This window comes from Dendrobium catenatum, unplaced genomic scaffold, assembly GCF_001605985.2.
Source record: "Dendrobium catenatum unplaced genomic scaffold, ASM160598v2 fragScaff_scaffold_842, whole genome shotgun sequence".
NCBI classification, from domain to species: domain Eukaryota; kingdom Viridiplantae; phylum Streptophyta; class Magnoliopsida; order Asparagales; family Orchidaceae; genus Dendrobium; species Dendrobium catenatum.
The window spans coordinates 355,964-370,806 of NW_021319304.1; the positions used below are offsets into that span (position 1 = coordinate 355,964).

Sequence of the window (14,843 nt, forward strand, 5' to 3'; positions counted from 1 at the left end):
AAAAAAATCATTTGGATTTATTAAAAATTTATCGAGTATTTATAAATACTCAACAAATAAGCAAATATTCACAAAAATTTTGAGTATACTCAGCAAATTCGGACGGCTCTTCCCATTCGGACACCGCACGAAGGGGGAATTTATGTGAAGCATGATTGTGAAAATGTAAGAAATGATCTTCTTTTTTATTTTATTGAGAAAATATATTCAAAAATTAATTTTAGATTAAATTATTCATGTTTTTTTACCATTAACCAATTATTTGAAGGCCACTGTGATGGATATGGATACGAACGAGATTCAAACATTATTCGAGAAGTGTTTAAACATTTGTTTAAACCTTATTCAAAAATAAAGTTTCAATATCGTTCAAATCATATTTGAAGAATGTTCGATTATGGCTCAAGTAAAATCTGTAACAATAATAATACAACTATAGTAGTAGTTGGTACAACGTTGTGAGGTCATGACTGGTATGATACAAATGATTATAAGAAAGATGCAATATATAAATTTAGAAACTATGAAACGACATAGATTTATCACATTAAGTATGACACAACAATTTGTTTAGCATATACAATTACACAAGGAAGTAATTCAGAAATTATGGCACAACATAAAAGATATCACAACATGTATGACATAACATATTGTAAGATGAACATCATTATATTAAATCTAATATATATACATCATATTGACAAACATTATATACTTAATGTTTTTATAGCAAAGATTACATTTGATCCAAGCAGTTATAATATTCTTACTATAATAAAAAGAGAAAACCATTTTTTTTAAAAAAAGTTGATGTTACTAATTCTAACATGCTCTAATGTTATGCAAGTGATGCATGTGATCTTAATCTAATAATAAATGTTGCCATAATGATGCATGCAATCTTAGGTCATCTCCAACCAAAAAACTCATATTTACACACCAAAATACAGTAACTCGTCTCTAGCCAAACTCTTTTTCATAACATATATATACCATATATATCCTTTCTCCAACAAAACTCCAGCTAAATAAAATGGCATTTGTGAACAGTGTGACACAAATATTTGACGTCACACTGTTCACCTGGCTCAAAATATTGCTGAATCTGGCATTTGGTTGGAGCTCACGATGACTTCAAACGATCGTTTGGTGTTCAGCTGGAAATGACCTCACAAAGCATCATTTAAAGATTATGCAAGTCAACTAAAAATCGAGTTATCTCAATAACCTAATCCAATAATAAATTCAACAAATGAATCATTATTTGTGAATAAGGCTGTCACATGTAACTATGATAGCAACTCATCACACCCTTGTGTCCAACAATATTTATACTATTAAGTGATCATCGCTAACTCATTCGGGTCTTAAGTAAGCTTTCATGGATACTATAAATAATATAAATTCTCATATTTCAATCAATATTTGTTTCCATATTATTATTTAATTTTGCATTATCCATCCACTTTGACTTTACTTTGCATACTTAACTCTTATCAAGGCATGATAAAGAATTGGTCCACTCGAGATGACAAACTTTTTTTTGACAAAAAGCCTAACTTTAGCATCACATTTGTCAAATACTAATCAATGCAAAATTAAAGAAATGTCAAATGTTTTCTTTGCTTCCAATGTTAAGCATAAGGAAATCATTGGACTTAAATTGCATATAAATTTTCACCATCACACCCTAGACGTTATGGAACAATTATTAGGTCCGGTGACCGAACGTAGCTCTACGTTCGGTCACCACCGAGATCGCGTCACGTGCTCTTACTCTTTACCGCGCGGCCCGACGACTTGACACGGGACCGGAACCCGGGAATGCTATGTTCGCGTATTGCTAGGTATTTCTCGGTATTTGCTCAGTATTGCTTGGCAATAATGAGAAATACCACTCTAGAAAAAACTCTGTATTGCTCGATATTGCTCGGTATTACTCGGTATTGCTCGGTATTTCTCTTCACATAATGGTATTTCTTGTTATTGCCGAGCAAAATCGACAAATACCTAGCAATACCAAGCAATACCGGGTTGTCATGGATTTAAAAAACTCACGTGCGACATACCCACTATTCGCCGGGTCGGGTCCGCGGTTTTGTGCATGCTACGTGGCGCGTTCTCAGCTTTCACTGGAACGTATCTCTACGTCCGGTCACCTGACCAAATAAAAGTTCCATGTTATGAGCATATTACATATATAATATAATAACTTAAATGAATCAATTTTAGAAGAGATGATTACGATAAAATAATATAATTCTTATAAATTAAAATTTGTTCGAACATTATTCAAATCTTAATTGATCATTATTTGAATGTAAGTATAAAATTTCAATCAGATTAAAAAAAATTCGATCAATGTTGCATCAAGGCTTAATTAAGGAGAGTTTACAAAAACCGATAAAAATGGTGCAGAGAAAGGAATTTCTTCGTTAAGGAGTTGGAGAAAGCTCCAATTTTGATAGAGGAAGAGATGGCGGCGGCTAAACCAAAGATGGCGGTGCCGGTGGCGGAGGTCAAGAATGGCAGCCATCCACTTCCTTGGCTGAATCTAATGGTCACTGAGCCCTTCTACCTCTTTCATTTGCTCATGTTATTCTCATACTTCGTAGTACGTAGCTCTGCCGTACAAGACTTCTCCCCGGATCTATCTCTTCATCTACTTCGTCGGGTATTCGTTTCTCCACTCCCTGATCTGTATTTCTTTTTTCATATAGTTCGGTTTTGCAGCTTGATCTGGTTATGATTGATAAATCTTCTTATAGGAGATTCAAGCGGTTCTTACTTTGTCAGTGTTGTCTGCGGTGAAGGTATCGTATTTGGAAAAAAATTCTATTTTAGCGAGGCATTCTAAGCTGTTTGGTATTCTATTTTAGGCAAGATTTAAGCTGCATGTAGTTTAAATCCTGTTAATCCGAACTTTGGGATTTTAAATCTTGCTATTTTTATAAATTTCAGTTCATACCTATGATGATTAGGTTCAATATTTGTTATATCCTATCATTCACCGAATTTAACTGATTTAAGGATTTATCCACTGCCAAGTTGAAATCCTGTAATAAATATAAAAACGATTTTATGTTTTAATCCTCTTTCAAGATTTACTAATCTGGATTTACTAAAAGTCTTCGTTTTGGACGGCTTTCTTACTGTTTCTTAAAACAGCTTTTAGTATAAAAATTTAAATTTTTTTACTAAAAAAACTACTTTAAAAAGCAATAAGAAAGCTGTCCCAAACGAAGCCTAAATCCTACTTTGTAGCCAAACAGTAACTTAGATCAGTTGTTCTAGAAATGAACCAAATAGGCAACCGGAGGGGAAGCTGATATAAATTTTATTAATCAAGCAATGTGGATATTCTCTGGTGTTATCCCTTTTTTTCCTGATGATTATTATCCCATTATCAATGTTGTATATTGAAGATAACCAGATTGTGGATGAAGATTCTTTTTTTTCTGCTATCATTCTTCTAATTTCTGCAAAGATAATTTTTTTACGTTTATCCATTGAAGAAACATTAGTTCTATAAAACTTGATCTGCTTTATTCGATTGCTTTTTCATTACATGCAATGCCCTTTGAATATTACAAGAAAGCATATAAACAAGATATTTCACAATGTTCCTGCACTCTTAAAAATATATTTTTGTAAGAAAACTCCACAAGAAGTTAATTTTAGCCTAATGGCGATTCAACTTAACATTTGATTGGAGCTTTTAATTGATATCTTAGAGTTGTGCAGGATTTCTGGCAACTATGGATAGACATCTCTTCTGATTTTTGCTATAATGCTGTGTAGTTTGTCAGAGAGGAAACTTGGGAGGCTTTCATTGCTGACTTTTTGTTCTATTCTAAGGTAAGCCTATAACCTTTTATATTTTGAAGAATCATGCTGTACATGCATGATTTCTCACTCACTTATCTTTGACACCGTTGATGATGCGCAGACTGAAAATTATTGCTTTATAGAAGCATAATTTTTACATTGAAGCAAGCAATTGTGTCCATGAATTTCTAATTGGTATGAAGTTTGTTGGATCGGATTTACTTATATGCTGATGCTCTTTTGAATTATACTTTTACAGGTCTTCCTTTTTGCAGTTACTCTCGTTATTGACTATCATGTAGCTTTTTGCTACTTAGTGGCTTTTGTAGGTATGTTTAATATTGATCTTTCCATGTAACCATGATTAATTATTTTGTGCTGACGTTGAACATTGTCTGGAGACCAACCAGAATGCGCCATGTCACCCCTTTGTTGTGTACCGCGGCTCGGTACCGCTGATGTGGTTGCTCCTGATTGGCCTCCAGACGTAGAGCTGCGTCTGGCATCCGCACAGAATAATTTCTCCTAAAACACAGGCTTACAATTACAAATAGTACTGAAAGAAATATGAGTTGGTCCCTGTAATTGGGCAAAAAAAAAAAAAACGAATGCAAGCTATCTTTCATTTGAAGTTGAACTTATCTCATTTTTTCTGATTTGTTCTATTCGACGCCAGTTGTATTTCGTTTCAGTTTTTTGGTGATTTAAATGTTAAGATTTGTCTTGCTACCTCCAACCAGCTCTTGTATGTGGCCTTTCCAGTTCATGCTGATGTTTTGAACCCATATTAAACATTTTTTTAATCAGCTAGTTACTTCTCTGGAACTCTGCTATTTCATTTTGACCTTTAAGAGATTTTGGAAATCTTATTATTCTGTTGCTGTTTGCAGTGATCTTTGTTTTGGCTCAGCAACCACCTTATGATGGCGTAGGTATAGCCAATATTCCAACTTTTTTTTGTTTCACTGTAGTTGCTTTTACATCTTATTGTACAGTCGTACAGATGCTGGACTTAAATATATTTTCTAGCTTGATTTATAACTAAGATTAGCTAGCTAAAAATGGTATATTATATATTTGTACTTTGTAGTTTAATTAAGCAGTATAATATATGTAGTTTTACAACATTTTGAGTATGATTGTTATTGAAGTAGTAAGTTATAGCAATCTATTGGCATTATTATAAGGATTATTATTATTATATTGAACAACAGATCTGAGTGATGCCCAATTTTATGTGGTGTCTAGTTAGGTACAAATTGACGGCCTTTAAACAAAATTTATAGATTTTAACTTTAAAATGTTTAATGCACAAATATGTTAGCATATTATAAGTGTTTTCAAAGGACTTTTTTCTTATAAAGAAGAATACAAAAACAATATTTAGCCGGGTACATGAATCTTTTTTCTTCGTCGTGTCCTATTAAGAGTCTCGATAATTTACGAATTATCATTTACGAATTATCATTGAATTATGCTTTTTTATTACTTTGATGATGGTGAAACCAACATATATTTTATAGCACAAAAGTTTTTTCCCTTTCTTCTAACCTTAAATGTCTTCCACAGGTGAATCAAGTCATTTGACCCCTTTACAGTTGGAAACATTGTTTGCTGAAGGAAATTCCTCCAGATTCTGGCTGGTTAGTTGCTCTTTTATCTTGCTTACTTTTTATCTAATTCTTGGATCATTTGTTGAACTCAATGAACACATGCCAAGTTGTACCCACGGTTCTTGATTTTTTTGTTTGCTATATGCTTTGGTGATTCATTCTGGATAATGCTTGAGAAAAAATGATTCTAATCGTGAGCTATAAGAGCTTGTTAATTTCATTTACACGTTAAAATATTCAACTTGTTTCTAAATGTCCATTTTGGAGTCTTAGGCTTCATTTGATCATGTTGTGCTATTGGTGTATGCAACAAAGTCATGCCACACCCACAAACATGAGGGAGCTGTTCTCCAAGTCCATTTCTTACTATCATGAAACCTAGGGGTGTGAGTCATGCCAGCTCGGCTCGACTCGTTAAATGATTTGTGAGGTGAGCTCGATGAGTTAACGATCGAAGTTTGAGGCAGCCCTGACTCGACTCATTAGCTCTCGAAACAGCTTGTTTAGAAATATTAATATAAAATGCAGTTAAATATATTAGCATTTAGGATTTTAAGTATAAAGATATTAAAATTATTTAATTATAGTACTTGTTTGAATAATAATCATTTTCTCTTTCATAATAAATTAGCCGAGAGTCGGCTCGAACGTGTTGAATAAAGCTCGAGCTCGAATTTGATTAATTAATCAAGCTCAAGCTCAAGCCCGAGGTCACTCAAACTTGACTCGTCTCGTTTACACCCTAATAAAACCACAGAGGAGATTCACATGCAATGTAGGGCCTTTGCATTCCAAAACAATTGAAGTTTTGAAATGTTAAATTAAAAAATAGCTACAAAAACATTGCTGAACTGGTCTTCAGTGGAAGCTGAACTGGTCTTCAGCTTCCATCTAGTAGATTGGAACCATCTTGACAAATCCAGCTTGGACTCTGCCTGATGTGATCCTGGATGGATGTGCTTCAGCAAATCTTTATGTGCTCCACTAAAATGTTAACGTGCATCCAGAGAGGTTATATTGGGAAAAACTGAGCATCTTTGGGAAGTTTTTTAGTAGTGGATTTTCTTCTTCGCCTTGTAATTTCTATAGGCTAATATTGAAGCAATTAAGTTACGCTCACTACACCTGTTATTGGAGGTTTCAACCTCTCAAAGTAGATGAGAATATATCCTTAGATTTTGTGGTAATGTAATGTACAGAATGTTTTACTAGAAATATTAAGCAAAGATGCAATAGTCCTCATTTGAGGATAACTATAATATCTTTCAGGCCTTTTCTATTAGCTTTGAAGAATTATAGATTAATTAAGAAGATATTTAAGGAAATGAACTTTTTAACAAAATGACTATAGGCCAACAATGCTTTGTTACTCATTTCAGATTTACAAAAATATTTAAACACATTTTAATCACTTTTTTTTTTTTTTGAATTGATGGTGCAATTGATCTTTGTTCTGTATGAATAATGTATATTATTCCTTAAGTTTATATTTTTTTTAACCAAATAGATTTCGTTTAATATGAATACTTCACCAAAATTATTGAGCAGATCCTATTAGTTGTATCTTAGCGAATTCAATTCTCTGCATCTGTATCTTTTATAAAAATTCTTTTTAACTTCTAAGCATAATGTACGAATATCTTTTAAAAAAATTCTTTAAAATGCCTTTGGATTATGTATAATGTAAGAATATTACTCTTAACTCCATAATAGTTATGTTGAAGTTGTTTAGAGCCATTGTCAAGTTGATTTGTTTAAGTTGCATGCCTGCTAATTTTTTAGATAAACCTATCAAGATTTTGTTTGATGGCCCGTATATTAAACGCTACTTCTAATTGGCATTATAATATAACCTTAAGTTTTGATGCTAAGACTTAGTTTGGGACAACTTTCTTTCTGCTTTTTAAACAGCTTTTTAGTATAAAAATTAATTTTTTTGTATTAAAAAGTTGCTTTAAGAAGCAGTAAAAAAGTCGTCCCAAACGAAGTCTAAATCTATTGTGAGATGTTCTATGGTTTAAGTAAATTTTTTCATGATTTTTAGAGTTGATCATGTCTGATTATATATCAACTATGGTTTAAGTAAATTTTTCATGATATTTAGAGTTGATTTTGCTGGCAGGTTGAGTTTCAGGTGTTATGTTCTTCGACATGTATTCGTACTAGTCGAATATTTTCAGATCTCTCTGTCATGTGAGTTTTCCTATTTATATCATTCTGATTATGCACATCAAGCACCTATTTTGTCTTAATTGATGCAAATTATGTCTGTAAATTACCATGAACTTGTAGGTTAAACTTGATCCAAGTTCCACAGGTTTGTGTCAATTGTTTGGGTTAACTATTTTCAAAATTTCTCCATTAGCTCCCTCAATTTGAGTTAAGTTTTATATACTACAACAATAACAACAACAACAAGCTTTTGTCCCACTATGTGGGGTCGGCTACATGAATCCTTTTTCGTCATTGTGTCATGCTAAAAGTCAAATTCTCATTTAAATCTAATAAAGAAAGATCATTTTTAATATTTTCTAACCAAGTCTTTTTAAGCTCTACCTTTCTTAACATAATTCAAATTTAATATCTCAACAAGTTGTTTTCCTTTCTGAATGAGAATATATTTTGTATGTTGGTCCTTATCATGAATTTCCATTTTGAAGAGAAATTTGAGCATGAGCAGAGTTCCATTTCCCTAAAAAATATTTTTTATTTATTTTTAAAATTTTAATCATGTCCACATATTGTATTTTATCCGAAGTTACATCTCAATCATAATCTTGATGTTTAGAATTTCAGCTAATAATAAAAAATATTTAAACAAAACTTCATCACTTGCTTTCTGTATTATACCATTCAAGTACTTTTAACTATTTTAACTACTAATTGTTTAAATTCACTGGCAGATATTCAAATAAAAATATTTCTTTTGGGATAGTAGATCTCGGTCACTTCCCAAATGCAGCAGAGAATTTTGGAATATCTTTGTCTGGTACTGTTTTTTGTGATATAGCTTCTGATTATGTTACATCACAGCATGCAAGAAATCTATCTGTTGTCTTAGGTTTCATTTGGGACGTCTTTTTTATTGCTTCTTAAAGCAATATTTTAGTACAAAAATTTTAATTTTTATACTAAAAGCTGCTTTAAGAAGCAGTAAAAAAACCGTCCCAAATGAAACCTTAGAAACTTCCAAATGTAGTTTTCTTGGATCCTTGATTCTATTTCTGTACGCAAAAACAGGTCCACATACTACCTATATTTTATATGAAAATGGAGTGGAAGTTAGTCGGTTCCCTGACATCAACATTGACTCGAAAGCTTTCAGGCCAGCTATTACCAAGGTTTCTTCCTTAAATAGTTATGTTTCTCCTGCAAGTTTACATGTTTTCTTAAAATCCCATTTCCAGCCTATCTTAAGTTGTTTTATGTTACAAAATGATTAGCAGGATGGTTATGAGTCCAGGGTTTATGATGCAATTAAGAATATATAATAAATATGCATATTTCACAAAATTAATTAGCATTCAGAAGTCAGAGGCCACTAATTACCCAAAAATGTAGCTTAGGTGTAAATATTAAATGCTTGGAATTGAATAAAAATAATAATGATGTAATTGATTAAATCTTAAGAAATCAAATAGAAATTTGAAAAAATAATAGCAAGTGTTGGATCAAATTTGTTTGTGGGCAACACTTGACCTTACAAATAAATTTGGCTAGCTAGAGCAAAAAAAACAGGAAGGATAATTCGGTGAGTATGAAAAGTGGACAAGTAATTAAGTAATCTTTGTGAATAGTTGAAAATAGCATGGAGTCCTAAATATGCCTCTTAACCTCTTATTTATATGACTAAGTGGGCTATATAAAAGATAATTTGAGAAATAATACATAATTTGATAAGTATAATATGGCACAGACATGTGGACAAAGTTGAAAGTTAGACATGTGGTCATCTATCGTTGATATGGCTTGAGACACCCTTGGCGAGTATATTGGGCAAGTCTTTAAGGGAAAGTGCCTTGGGCAAGTTCATGAAGCAAAATCACCTGGATGAGTGACGAGTCTTCTAAGAGAGTGTGGGTATGAGCTGAGGATGAAAATAGTTGATAGAGCCATGAATGCACGTTCTGTAGATGCATGTCTCCTGCAGCTTGGAGGAGGATGTGTATAGAAGACATATGGCTTTGACTATGGAGAATCGCTAAAGGAGCCGAGTCCTCATAAGGCAAATGCTTCTTTGAGTGAAGGCTTGCTAAGATGAGTTCACTTGTTAAATTTTCTTGGATATGTGCATCCTTGATTGATTTCCACGATCGGCGAGTTTCGATGATGCGAACCTCATTGTGACAGATAGTTACTTCCTGCTCTGGTGGGCGAAGCTCATTATGGGCCAGCTTGCGGTTTGTCCAAGCTCTTGGGGGGAGAACTTATTCATTATCTGCGACTTATCCATACGGACATACAACAAGCAATCTAAATTTTTATATCACAATTAAAATTCTACTTTTATCAAACTTAACCAACATCAAGAACTCTATAACGAAATATTTTATGAGGAAAAGGGTTAAAAAAAGTGAGGAAGATCTAGGCATTAGCCAGTACAAAGAGATACTTAGAATTTGCTTATCACACTAAATCGTATGAAGCAAACGCATTTCCATAGATACACAAGATTGAAAACCAAAATTAGAAATTTTATTGAATCAAAAGCTACCTATTACATGGATAAAAATTTTCTATATATAAACAAAAAAAAATCCATGAAGTCATATCCGTTCGGCCATCTTGACTTGAAAGTTGGAGGACTTGCAATGAAATATGTAGTTGTATTGTTCTAGTTGTCTTAGGGCCATTATACTGGTTGGGTAATAGAGGACATATTAACAATGAGCGCATTTTTTGTGTTTTTGACAAAACTTATTTGCCGATATATTAGCACCATAGTTCAACTTGATTGTGTATTAAGGTCATGATCTCTTATTTGCACTTGTGGTAACTATGCAAAAATCAATTGAAACTAAACTCAATTCCAACACTGATTTTCATCTTCAAATAGATGATCAATCTGAGAAAACCATTTAAAATTTATTGGATTTAAATCATGATGTGATTTTCAACTTTAGAGACTATTCCGCATGTTATCTTCCATTAATATGATTCACAAGAACTTCTCTTTAGGTCCTCTCTTAGCGTGCACTCTGAATGAATGTGGATGAAATGTATGCAATGTACTTGAGTTAGACTAAGGTTTTGTTTGGGAAGATTTTCTTACTACTTAAAGCAGTTTCCTAGCACAAAAAATTTTGATTTTTATATTAGAAAGCTAAGAAGCAATAAGAAAGTCATCCCAAATGAAGCCTAAGTTCTTGTTTAATTAATTGAATACTTGATATGTGTTGTTTTCTTGTTATATATTGAGCTAAAATATTTGTGATATATTGTCTTTAATGTTTTAGATATTTTCCATTGTATTTTACTCACTATGGTAGGTCTGGTGAGGATGAAATTGGAGAAGACCAAACTTTAATCACTTTAGTCTTTAACCTTTATAATCACAATTATCTTGAGTAAATTTCAATGCATTTGGTTGATGATCAAGTGATTAATGCTAGCACTCCACTGCCAATGGATAACGTCTCCATTATTATTGGGCTTTATATTACATTCATTTTATTTAAATCAAATAAAAAAATCACTTAATTTATTTCATACTCACTGGACATCAAATATTTTAAATTTTTTTGCATTCATTTTTCAACAAATCAAATAGCCACATTTAATATTGGGATAATTAATGCACTCATCATGCTTTCACCATACAAATATATAGCATTACTTAGTTCTTTAATCAAAATCTTAAAGAGAAGGTTCAAAGTTGATAGTTTTGCCAAAAATTACATTTATCTCTTGGGATAAACTGCCATCACCCAGACATATCAATAGATCTAACAAAAGGACTTTCTTTTTTTTTTAATTGCAGAGCATTCTGTGCCAGCATTTTGAGCTTGACAAGAGACTTATTGAATACATATCAAGTTGATTTTTCTTACTCATGCCAAGGATTATATGAATGCTTCAGCTCAGTCATCTTCTCGGTTGCTTCAGATGCAGAAGTCTGCCATTTCCTAAGTTTCTGAGTATTTAATTTTGCTGTTTTGTGCATTATATCAAAGCCAAAACAAATATATAAGGCTTTTGGATAATGTATCAAGCTGCTAGTGTCAGTCAATTTGAGAAAATTACTTTCTAAGACTTAAGAAAATTAATTTTTAAACACATACATTAACTTCCTCTGTAAAACCAACCTTGAAAATCTTCTCAATAGAATTTATTTCAAAATTTCACCTTAAAAAAGGATACAAGTGTACAACAAGATCGAACAGGACCACAAATACACAAGAAATTAAATAAAAAGGTTATTAATAGCTTAATATTCACCCTTATGAAAAAAAATACATGAAAAATGGTAAATCAACCTGTGGAACCTATGTGATATCTAAACTTTTATTGTTCAACCCAAAATAACCACTCAGCTGCAACGAAAAAATTTCCAATATCAGGAAGGAAATCTCATCATAAACTGCATCAATGTAGCAGCCTTTCATGTTGCTTTAAGAAAGCTTCTCTGTCAAGGATTTAAATACTTCTCCCATCCTTCTCGTTCCAGCTTTTCTGCCTTCTTCAAAACTGTATCCTTCAATTCTTCTTGATGTTTCATTACTCTGTCAGAAAGCATAAATTGCAATGAGTTCCATTTCTTAACTAGACTTTAACAAAATGAACAATATTCTAACACTCACCTTTCCCATAATTCATCATTTCTAGTAGCCAGCATTCTAACTGCTAGAAGAGCTGCATTTGCTGCATTTCCTATTGCAACTGTAGCAACTGGGATACCTTTAGGCATCTACAGGTTAAGAAAAAAGTATATGTAAATTCAATCATTTATGGAGTAATGAAATTGTGAGTATACAACAACAACAACATCATCAAGTCTTTGTCCCACTACGTGGGGTCGGCTACATGAATACTTTTTCTCCATTTTATTCTGTTAAAAGTCAAATTCTCGTTTAAATATAATAAAGAAATATCATTTCTAATATTTTCTAATCAAGTCTTTATAGGTCTATCTTTACTTTTCTTAATATAAGTCAAATCTAATACCTCTATTTTTCTAACCGGGTCATCAGAAGGCCGTCGTTTTATGGGACCAAACCATCTAAGGCGACTCTCTCTAATCTTATCTTTCACTGGAGCTACTCTAACCTTTTCATGTATATGCTCATTTTGTATCCTGTCTCTACGGATTAAATTGTGAGATGCTCGTAAAACTTAGAAATTCGCTGAATTATCCTGCTTACCATGCGTAGAGGCAATTGATTTATCTCTAAACTTAATTTTCTAATTCTATCAGGGAAGCGATTACAATTACTGGTTGAACATTGCTGCTTTGCTCTTTCTTTTGATTTGGCCATCTTGACATCTTTTTCAACTTCCGGTAGGCATTGAGTTCCTTCTCGAGGCTAAGAACTCTGTACACATGTAGGAATAGTTTCATGGGCATTTTCCTACTGACGTGCAAGGCCTCCCTGCTCTAAATCCTCAATCTTCGCTGCTGGTTCTTCGCCCTGAAAATCTTAAAGAATCCACAAAGCTCAAATTTTTAGGCCTCTCCAAGCAATATGATTCTGGTATCAATACAACGCATATGTACTTTCTCAATCGTATTATCTCAAAGAAGACAACAAGGATTCATTGTTTGTTTGAACCATATTCATGGCTGAAAACAAAATGGCCTTCAAAAGAAGAACTTCTCTGCTGTCGCCTCTTGCCATGAATGAATATCTCACGACAACACATAATCTAAGAAACATTATCCAATTTGTCAATTATCGAATTCAAATCAAAGCCTCAAATGCAAAAAAGCATCATTGATGTAATTGCAAAAAAAAGTATGATTTTGAATGCCTTCAATGTTCAAAACGGAAATCATCAATATTGGATTGTGAATTCTGCAGCATCTGATCATATGGCAGTGGATGCCTAGTTATTTCAATCACTTCATCCTTAACGAATTGCATTATTTTTGTCTTCCTACTTGTTACAAAGTTCAGAATAGGGACTCATGAAAGATGATTAGCAAGGGAAAAAATATGTTGGTCTTTGCCTCCTAAACTATGAAGGGAATAGTGAAAACCAAGAGAAAAATTCTCATTATATATCTTCCTCCTACGAAAGCACCATCATGTTGTGACATTTGTCTTAAGCATCCAAATTTTATATACCAATTTTTTTTTTTCTTTTTTTCAACACAAATCTCGAAGTATTCGAGTATGAAAGTTGTTATTATCGAAACACACTCAAACTTTCTATCATAGTCATCCTTATAAAGCACCCATCATTTTGTACAATCTGTTATAAAGGGCCCATCTCAGATGATCAATATTTTGAGTACTAGGTGATTTATATATTTTATTGATGATTACACTAGAACCACTAGTGTTTTTCTGATGAAATATAAGGCTGGAACTAATTTCATTTAAAAAAAAATTACTCCGTAAAAGTCTAATTCCAAATTCAAGTCCTTCGAACCGATAACGAGAAATAAAATTTTCACTCTATTCTTGGAGAATAGCTCCATCGATAAGGAATTGGTCCAAAAACTTATTGTATACATACTCCAAAAAGTGGAATAACGATAAGAAAAGACTGACGCTTTCTGAAAGTTGCTTGATCAATCAGTAATATCTCAAAATATTATTAGGGGAAATTGTCCTCACCACTATATGCCTCATTAATCATATTTTGTCAAGAATCCTCAAGTTCAAAACTCCTTATTAAACCCTCACCCACACCTATCCCACAAAGAGATTTGTCTCCATATCCATCAAATTATTCAGTTGACTTGCCTTTGTGCATACTCCTCATCAAAGGGAGTAAGCTTGATCCAAAAGCAATAAACTGCATTTTTATTGGCTTTTTTTCTCATCAACAAAATTACAAATCTTATTGTCCTAGTAATAAGAAATGTAATATCTCCATGGACGTAACATTCTTTGAAAATTAATCATTCCATGAGAGAAGATCAACTATCTCTATTGTGGGCTCCGAAAATTCGGCCCCGGCCTCCGCTCGCTCTTCTTATTCGGCGAGGGAGTTTTAACGAACTAAGTTCCGAGGTAAATTTTGGAAGGCAGATGGGTTTGTAGATAAGACACTACCCAGAGATTTCGCCCTCATTTTGTGAGGACTTTATGATCTGAGTTCTGGTTTCCTATAGGCGCAAGCCCCTATAGTTAATTACCCCTCCCGATCACGAGAAAGAACTTTCGATTAAGGCTAGTCGTCAAACAGATACGTATAGAGATACGTGTTATCTGGCATATAGTAGCAACAATG

The 14,843-nt window shown here is 32.9% G+C and overlaps 2 protein-coding genes across 5 annotated transcripts in view; one reads left to right on the forward strand and one right to left on the reverse strand.

The window, feature by feature from the left end:
- The first annotated feature begins 2,365 nt into the window (after positions 1–2,365).
- LOC110098128 (thioredoxin-related transmembrane protein 2) lies at positions 2,366–11,724 on the forward strand. 2 transcript variants are annotated; one of them, XM_028696781.1, is made up of 10 exons: positions 2,366–2,677; positions 2,772–2,816; positions 3,805–3,861; positions 4,091–4,160; positions 4,722–4,763; positions 5,401–5,474; positions 7,567–7,637; positions 8,348–8,433; positions 8,685–8,801; positions 11,425–11,724. In XM_028696781.1, the coding sequence occupies exons 1-10, from the start codon at positions 2,480–2,482 to the stop codon at positions 11,445–11,447; spliced, it is 783 nt and encodes a 260-aa protein (XP_028552614.1). In that variant the 5' UTR covers positions 2,366–2,479; the 3' UTR covers positions 11,448–11,724. The 2 variants fall into 2 exon arrangements, with proteins under 2 accessions (XP_028552614.1, XP_020680516.1); XM_020824857.2 differs by having other exon boundaries at positions 2,368–2,677; positions 8,685–8,785.
- Positions 11,725–11,750: 26 nt separating this feature from the next.
- The window catches only part of LOC110098127 (phosphoribosylaminoimidazole carboxylase, chloroplastic), a 17,897-nt gene continuing 14,804 nt past the window's right edge, over positions 11,751–14,843 (reverse strand). For 2 of the 3 annotated variants that reach the window (XM_020824855.2, XM_020824856.2), the window contains 2 exons: positions 12,245–12,351; positions 11,751–12,166 (listed from right to left, as the gene is read on the reverse strand). In XM_020824855.2, coding sequence (XP_020680514.1) covers positions 12,073–12,166; positions 12,245–12,351 — 201 coding nt within the window. In that variant the 3' untranslated portion in view covers positions 11,751–12,072. Of the gene's footprint in view, positions 12,167–12,244; positions 12,352–14,843 lie in introns of those variants that run through there. The other variant, XR_002303311.2, reaches the window with a different exon arrangement.

Bases quoted from the DNA above. Each gene is read 5' to 3' on its own strand.
- LOC110098128 (XM_020824857.2), top strand. From the start codon at position 2,480: ATGGCGGCGGCTAAACCAAAGATGGCGGTGCCGGTGGCGGAGGTCAAG. The intron at 3,862-4,090 runs GTAAGCCTATAA...ATACTTTTACAG, and splicing joins ACTTTTTGTTCTATTCTAAG to GTCTTCCTTTTTGCAGTTAC. The intron at 5,475-7,566 runs GTTAGTTGCTCT...TTTTGCTGGCAG, and splicing joins ATTCCTCCAGATTCTGGCTG to GTTGAGTTTCAGGTGTTATG.